The 8,740-nt window shown below is 44.6% G+C and overlaps 1 protein-coding gene across 1 annotated transcript; it reads left to right on the top strand.

Annotated features, from left to right (window-relative positions):
- The first annotated feature begins 7,273 nt into the window (after nt 1–7,273).
- On the top strand, nt 7,274–7,960 carry LOC6540917. The gene has a single exon (XM_001969291.3). It carries the CDS (start codon nt 7,307–7,309, stop codon nt 7,685–7,687), a length of 381 nt encoding a protein of 126 aa, XP_001969327.1. The 5' UTR covers nt 7,274–7,306; the 3' UTR covers nt 7,688–7,960.
- Nucleotides 7,961–8,740: the final 780 nt, after the last annotated feature.

Genomic DNA, 8,740 nt, shown 5'->3' with positions numbered 1-8,740 from the left:
AACAATCCGCATCAAATGCTCCTGTGTGTACTGGGCGGAACCTTTTGAACCACTTAACGTTTACTTTGCCTTCCTGCCCGGAAGACCCGTGTATGCAAATCAGCCGAGTCGAAGTAAAAGGGAAAACTTGTGAAGTTATCAACTGGGGAAATGAGGGCTTTGCAGGTGTCGGAATCGTTTCTGGCTATAACTGCTGTATATCTGCTGTACTATACGTGCAACTGTATCTCCTGGGCATTTTTGCATGCGTGTCAATAAAGTAAGTGCTCCATTTGGCTGTTTTCTGTTGCACATTTTCCGCATATGAGTGGTAAATAGTAGGGCGCAAATCTCGCCAGTGTCTTTGGGCGTCTTGTGAAGTTGCGAAAACTTAGCCCCAACTCGAATAGCTTGTAGAGGTTGAAATGGCCCGAAGAGTTTGTAAACTGGAATTCATTTAAGGACTTTCTTTGGTGTTTCGATTGCATGCTGCATGTGGCTTGAATGATAAATATTAACATTTGTTGTACTATTACTGCGACTTTCAACTTTGACCCGAACAGAAAACAGAAAGACATCGAAGCCTCGAAAAGTTTTTCATCAAATATGCATTACGTAGGGATTTCTTCTTTCGTATGGGAATAACAAAAACATGGACAAATTAGTCCGCAAGTCGGAAATCTGACCAATTGCAATGAAGGTCAACTAATTTCGGAACAATTTCTTCGTCATTTTGGGAATTTTCCATTTTGCGGTTGCAGTCCGACCATAATTAAAAGCCACCCGCTGAGAAGGGGCGAAAAACTATTTATCTAGCCAACATAACGCAACACAAGCAAAAAGAAAACTCGGAAAACTCCAAGGCAGTTGCTCGTCGCTTGCTGTCATAATGAAAATGAAACATCCAGAAACAACCGCCACTGACAAAAAATTACAAACAATTTAAGCAACTGTGAAAAAGGAGATTTAAACAAAATATAACTCTGGAAAAGAACAAATTAAAAAGTCATTTTCAAACCATAGGCCAGAAAATGCTCTGCATTCTCAGAAAATGGCTTGCAAATGTGAGTGGAAATTTGAAAATAAAAAAAAGCGTTCAAAAAAAGTTTACTTTGACACTGCATTTTATTGACTTTTATAATTGTTTTGAAATATTCTCTTATGCGGCGCAAGACTATATTAGACAGTGATAGTGAATTGGTTTGCTTATTTATTAAACCTCTGCTTGACAACTTTAGTTTGTAAACCAAAGCAGCTACGTTTTCAAACACTTTTAACACTAAATGTATGAAGCTCGGATAAAATTAAAGATACGTATTCAAAGCTAAGATACCCTATCGAAGGGAGTAAGCCACTGAATAAATAACGTGGCCATAAACGCACGAGGGGAAGTTGGGGAGGAATGTGGAAAAAATGTTGTTCAAAAAGTTGTGAAAAATTGCAGCACTTGCAATGAAAGAAAGTTTTAAGCGCCCAGCGAAAGGATTTGGCTCAGGAGCGGGCCAAAAGGATGTGGGGTGGCTAAATAATGGAGCAGCGAAAGGATAATAAACTCATAAATAGCATGACAAGTGTGTGGATGCGAGTACAAATTGGCCAGCCATCTGTGGACCACGGAAGACCCGGAGAAGAACCGGAGAAGCCTCTCGACTGATGAAAGATTTACTGGACAAACGCGAGGAGTTGCTGCATAAAGTGCATTGTCACACCCAGCATGCGGATTTATCCGTTCCCAGTCCCGCTGTCAATTGCCCATTGCCCGCCGGAGTTTAATCAGCGCGGACATGGCAAATTGCTGCCGGATCTCCGGATCTCCACTGCAGACATTGTTTTAATTTGCAATCTCCGCCCCTGGCCGCCCGCTTTTGGCAGCAAATGTCAAAGTTTTACAGAAACCAGTTTCAGTTTAATTCAGCTGCTTTGGCTTATTTTGATTTTACTCTATTTTGGCCCAGTCTGTTTATTTCTACATGAATGCGGAGGCAGTTTCCGGGCCGGAGTCACAGCCACGACCCCGGAACTTTTTGTGCGGCTTTCTTTTTTGCGGTTGGCTTGCCTTTTCTTATAGTTTTTGACAATCGCAAAACTTTTGCAGCTCGGAACGTGTTGCTCTTGCGCCGAAAGTTTTTTAATGAATGTGTAGCAGAATATATACATATATATGCACTCGTAGGTATTGCTCCTTGCCCGTGTTTCCACTTTGGCATTTCAATTAAAAGCCCATAAAGTTGAAGGGGTCGCTAATTATGGGCAAGAAAATGGGAGCTCTGCAAATGATGTCCCTAAAACAGGCAGTTGTCAATACACTACTACCCCATGAAAAATAGAGAAAGGAAAATAATAAGTGAACTACATTGTTTAAGTTATAATCACACAGCATCAGGACGAGCAAAAAAATGTTGTGCAAAAAACAAGTTTAAACTAGCTTGTACTTTCGAGGGAAGGAAAAGTTTGCCAAAAAGCCGCTGGCAAAATTACCGAGTAACGCTTAGCAGTAAAATGTTGCACAAGTGTGTAAATTCAATTCCTTGCCCGGGGCAACAGATGCGAGCTTATTTAAATATTTGTCCTGATGAGCGTGACATGTGCCCAGGTTCAATAATCCCGCACGAGGAGTGCTAAATTGGCCAGCAGGCCAATTTCTCGCATTCCAGTTCAATTGGCCAGATCCGCCTGAAATTGTTATTCCTTATTGCAGCCGAACCATAGGAGACAATTGCTACACTTGCCTTGGGCGGTTATGAGCCATTTATGTCCGATACGTGGGCCATAAATATAAACTATCAGTCGAGAACACTGCCGTATTGGACGCACCCACTCCAATTACAGAGAACGAAAAATTACTGACTAGCTATTAACTATTTTGGAAACACTTAATTGCAGAGCATATCTGTACCCTTCCTGTTAAAAAAAAGTACATCATTTAAAAAGTATCTGTTAGATACTACTAACTATTTTGGAATCACTTAATTGCAGAGCATATCTGTCCCCTTCCTGTTAAAAAAGTAAATTATTCAAAAGGCAAAGTATCTGTTAGATACTATTTTACATACAAGCTTAAATAAAATGTGGCTCACCCCAAATTTGAACTTAATAAATTTACTCCTTACCCTGAAACGACTTCTTTAGAAGATATTAGATGTAATTATTTCTCTTTTTTTCCATGTATGATTAGAACTGGACACTTGGGCTTAAGGCAATATGGGTCCTTGTGTACATAAAATTGACAACTGCCCCTTCGAGTGAGCAGCCCAAAGTGGGCCTGCTAATCAAGTTATAAATTAGTTGGCATTTGCACATCCATCAACTGCATAGTCACGAATATTTGATCAAGCAATTATCGTCGCCATAAAGACAACTCTTTTCAATTTGCCGCACTTAATCCCTCGACTAATTAAAACAAATCCCCACTGTACCTCGCCCCAACGAGTGGCAAGCTCATGTGTTGCATGTTTGTGGGCGAGCATTGCGTATACGACACGTTATCGCAGCGCAGACAATGTCATGGCTGTGTGTACATGTGGCAATATAAAACCAGCCACGCTCGCAGCCGTTCATAGACTATGCTTAAATATTTTCCTTTTATTAATTTTGCCAACCAAACTGGCACTGGAATTCCCAGCAGAGAGAACCAAACACCAAACAAGCTCAACAATTTGTTGTCTATTTTATGGGGGAGGCAAGTGGACTCCCTCGTCCACATGTGGCACGAGACCAGAAGCGTTGTTGTTGCATTAACCGAGCTTGCTTTGATAATGAAAAATAATCATAAAAGTGAATGCGGAGTGGAGTGGCATTTTCCAGCAGCGGCAGAGAACAATGGGAACTGCTGCAAAAAGTGGCACTTGCATGCCGGTATGCCACAAAAGCCGCACATCGCCGGATCACAGGCATTGTTAAACGAGCGAGATTTATTAGATGCTATTCAGCCATCGCTGGACACGGTGCAGTTTTCGATTCGATGGCGCTGATATGGCCACAAAAGGACGAAATCGGACGCGTTGCCTGCTAATATCCTCTAATCCAAATGGTCGACAGCTCTCCACAGGCGAAATGTTTTCTTGCCTACTTTTCGAGTTCGATTGTCACACGCATGCATTGCAAGTATAGAATATCTCATTGAGTGGGTGGGTTTTGCTTATTTAGTGGGTTCTGCTGGGGGAGGACCTATTTTATTTCCTGTTTGCCTTTCGAAAATTGATGTTTTGTTACGAGCAACAACAACATGTCTCTCCCAGGCAGTGGAAACGGAAATTAAAAACTTCTCCGCTCCATCGGAAACTGGCCCTCAATTTTTCCCATTCACAGACCGTTTATGTTTTTTGTACATATTCAATGTCCGGCCTGGAGCGCCAAAGCGTTCAACAATTTGCGGCTGGCATTTTCATTAATGCGTAATCGGGCGGGCGATATGTTAAACTGCATTAAGTGGGGATTGTTTGCGTAATGCGATGAAAGTGTTGCATAATAAACGAGTAAACAAGTGGCGTGTGGCATGCGCTAGCAAACATATTTTATGTAATTAATTTAAAACATTTATCTCGCCCGGCTAATGAATAATTGACTCAGCTTAGACATTAATGTAGAATGATACGCATACACCCCAATTCATGGAAATTTGATCGCCTCCCACTTCGCATTTCAGTTGACCGCAATTAGCAGCTGACCAGTCGTCCGCATCGTTCCACTCCATTTTAATTAAACAGTTTGCCTCATTTTAAGCGCACTCAAAGAAAAACCAATAATTTGTCTTCCCCATATTTCATTGCCAGCCACCCACCAATTGCTCCCCCCAACCATGGAAATTAAATTGGCCAATGCCTGGCTCCTGCTCCTGCTCCTGCTCCTGCTCCTGCTCCGAATCCGAATCCGTCCTCGTCCAGAGGACGAGCATTACCAATGCAAATGCATTTGGAGTCCTCGAGTGGGTCCTGGTCGCTTTTAATTGCTGCCGAAGATGGGCGGCGGGTGCCGAGTGGCGGGGAAGGCAACCATTTTATATTAATTGTAAAATAAAATTTTCGCACATTACTCAAAAGCGGCATTTTCTCGGCACTCCGGCCATAGAGGGGTGTCCACTCTGCCAAACTGGGATATAGGTTGCCTAAAGCAGCCGGGAAAAGCAAGCACAAGTGCTACGGAATAATTCGGACTTGCCATAAATAACTTGCAGTGGGTAAAGATAAGGCTTTTAAAGCGCTCCATTCAGATTTGAATAGAGGATGCCCGCGTGGAGGAAGAAATATTATTCGCAGTGTTCGGCTGCTTTCATCGCCGTTCCGATGCCTCAATGAATTTCAATAAAATAAAAGTGCAGACACTCCGTCTGCTCAACACCCGTTGACCCTCTTTCACCTGAAAGACTTCAATGCGCAAGGATCGGTTTCTGTTTGGGTTTGGGCACTGTCCTGCAGCCATAATTAAAATTAATCCTCGTGAGTGACTGCCACATGTTTGTAGTGCAATATAATCTCATTAGGTTGCAATGGAGCACAATAATAATTGTCCCACCGACTGGTAGTTACCTGGCCAATTACACCGTGCTTTTTTGCCCGCAATGAAGCGGGATTTCGGTCCGATATACCCACTGCCAGGTTAGGGTGTCTGCTGCGCTGCTGATATTGTTGTGGTAATTAAAATATGCACGGGAACGCATGTCGAAAGCTCCTGCAGTTTCTGCAGTTTCTGCTGCTGCCGCAGAAGTGCGCTGAAAAGCAGACTACAGTCTGCGATACGCACCACTTTCTGCGGTTCGCTGTGCATATCCGTTACTCGAACATAACGAGCGCAAATTGGATTCCAGGAAATATGTGGGTGGCGAGTGTATAGCTCTCGAGCTACCCTGCTGCCAAAAAATAACATAAATAGGTACATTTTAATACGGTGCTTCGTCCTAGTCTCTACTGTACAGTGCAAATAGGCAAATGTTGTAAACCAACTCTTAGCAGGCACTTCATACTTTCTTATCAGTGGCATTGCTAAAAAGGCGAGGAATGGGTGTGTAACCCTCATTGCTCGTCTTTCATTAGTTTACTCTATGTTCTGGCATAATTTTGGGCATGCAATGCCCCAAGGTGTCGTTCATTGAGGAAAAAGTTTTTATTACCACATTTCAAAACGGCCAGGGGCGAAACTCCTTCGCAAGCTCAACATTTTTCGGCGTGAGTGCGTTTGTGTGTGTGGGAGTGTGTGGGAGTGTTTGTTGTTTAACACTTCCGGATCCTGCAATTGTTGCTATTGTTGTTGCCTTGCTCAACAAAAGCTCAATGGCGCTGTAAAATGTAATCATTGTGGCGTGTAATTAGTTTTTGTGTGAGCCATATACATGGGCGGCACTAGTGTGCGTGTCTGCATGCTACGTGCATGTTGGCATAAATAAAATGTATTATTGCATTAACGTTGGGAGAGCCCGTCGCCGAATGCACCCACACACTCGCACTATGCAAATGTAAGCACATTTGGTCAACACCGCCCGAGTTTTAGCCATTTAATTGGGTATCGGCTGGCGAGGGCTGGTGAAAAGGTTGTACCAGTTCGGATAATACCAATCGTATCAAGAAGTTGCCACATTCACTGGCGTTGCATGGAAACTGAGCCCTACTTAGCAGCTATCTGTATCTCATGATCCTTATCGCCCTCCACTTTCAATAGAAACTTCCCTCGCTTGGCCGCTCTGCATTAACTGCAATGACCGCTCACCACATGTCGTATTAGTAATAATAATTTACCCATTTCTGTGCTGGCTGCTGTTGTTGTTGCTGCTCAATCAATAGTCACTTTTGGCTGCGAGTTATGCGTGTGTCTGTGTGCTTTGATTGGCGGTTGTTTAGGGCCCCACCGCCACACCCCCTTTTGGCCAATTGATTTGCTGGCCTCTTTGCTGTCGCCACTCGAAGCGATGCTCCCTGGGGGCCGGAAATGCCACGCAATTTGTTTGTTCGCACTCAAGCCGCAAACATTGTGAAATTAACTTGTTAGCCATGCGCCGGGCTGGGCTAAAAAGGCAGGGAGGAGGGGGCGGTCAAGCAGCGGGCGTGGTTGCCGTGGCAATTGACATTCGGTTGGTAATGGGGTGGTCTGAAAATAGCGGTAATTGGTTTACATTTACTAAATAATCAGTCGGGAAGGACAAGCCATAAATTTAAGTTAAACCCCAAATCAAATATCGATAATTGGTCATTTCATTGTGGGCAATGAGTAGCAGTAAGTTGAGTTCGATTTTCACCGTAGCAGCATATAATCTTATACTCCTATGTAGCCTTAGTAGCAAAACTCATTTCTGAAATAAATTTTGAAGTGTCACCATCTCCTGAAAAACTGTTTAGAAATGCTGAGTTTAGAGACCATGAAAAATCGCTCAAAATTTTATGATCAACAGTATGAAAACAGACTCCCAGTGGACTGCAAAACGGAAGATGCGCGTCAGGATGCCAAAAATTTCCAGGACGATTGCGTAACCTCCAGTGTGCAAGGCCCACTTCCTCAGGTGGGCCGTGTTCTACGTCGGATCAGGTCCTCGCTCTGGTCCCGACTTTGGGGTGCATCCAATCCATGCCCAGCCCCTGCCCCTGCCCCTGCCCCTGCCCACCTAAAGACACATCCGAATGAGCCGAGCATCCTGTATCCTGCGCGAATGCATTCCAAGCCGATCCCTCAGTGGCAGGTCAGCCCGGCAGCCTACGTGGGATATCGCTACCGATTGCGGTGATAGTCGGCTCTCCGGCGGATGCACTTTGGCCCTCCTGTTACCCAACGGCTGCTTCGCTTTCGCACTCACCATGACGACACTAAGTGGCATTCAAGCTGCATCCAATCCGTACCGTCTCCATCCTCTGTGTTTCTGGTGTCCGCTTGCCTGGCTTGTGGTTTGCGTTTAAAGTTTAAGTGGCGCAAAATCAGCGCTCATGCAGTGGAAGAAACTGTGCAAGTTTTAGGCTTAGGATTATTAAGTACCAAATTATAAGCGGAAAGGCGAGTTTTCTACAAATATATTGTATTTCTAGTTTTTAGTATTAAAAGTTAAAAAGCAACAAAAGCTTCGCCAAGAGTTTTGCGCGAGTGTAGAGGAAAGTGGTGCACAAAGTGTAACAAGCCACGACATCCCGATCCCGATGCCTGCTCTCCCCTTGGCTGCTCATGGATGGAACGACTTCATTTGCAACATCAATCGCAACCTCATCAAGTTGTCTGCTGGCAGCCGCACTCATTACGGCGATGGCAACTGAAGCGACTGGCTGTGTTTAATAGAGCCGAGGCATACCCGCCTTGGCCTGGGAATGGGTATTAAACGGGTGGATTGATGGCGTTAGCCTGGGCCCCCAGGGCGGATGGGTTTAATTAGCTTTAATGGCTTAATGCGGGCCTGGTCCTGGTCATAACGGACAGGAGGCGACACAGGCCACAGGCCACAAGCCGCAACCCATCCCGTTGCTAAGTTGTTTTCGATTTGCCACCTCCACGATGGCCCCACGATGTCAAAGTGCAGAAAGGCCCAGTTGTGCCACTCGAGTATTAATGGCTGCCAACCGCCCCGTGACACTTTAAAGCAATTTTCTTGCCAAACAAATTTCCGGTGAGGCGCACAAAAGTTACCCGGCCCGACTATTTATTTGCCCCCAATTGCGAGGAGCTCCGCTCCGTAGGAGACCCATTCACACGTAGCACACAACTCCTCTTTCTCGACCTTTTTCTCGCAACGAAACTTTGGCTCATAACTTCGCATTGAGGAAGATGCATATGCAACACGTTCATGCCATTCCCG

The sequence above is a fragment of the Drosophila erecta genome, unplaced genomic scaffold, assembly GCF_003286155.1.
Source record: "Drosophila erecta strain 14021-0224.00,06,07 unplaced genomic scaffold, DereRS2 tig00000055-arrow-pilon, whole genome shotgun sequence".
Classification (NCBI taxonomy): domain Eukaryota; kingdom Metazoa; phylum Arthropoda; class Insecta; order Diptera; family Drosophilidae; genus Drosophila; species Drosophila erecta.
This window is presented reverse-complemented; position numbering and strand designations above follow the sequence as displayed.

Bases quoted from the DNA above. Each gene is read 5' to 3' on its own strand.
- LOC6540917 (XM_001969291.3), top strand. From the start codon at position 7,307: ATGCTGAGTTTAGAGACCATGAAAAATCGCTCAAAATTTTATGATCAA.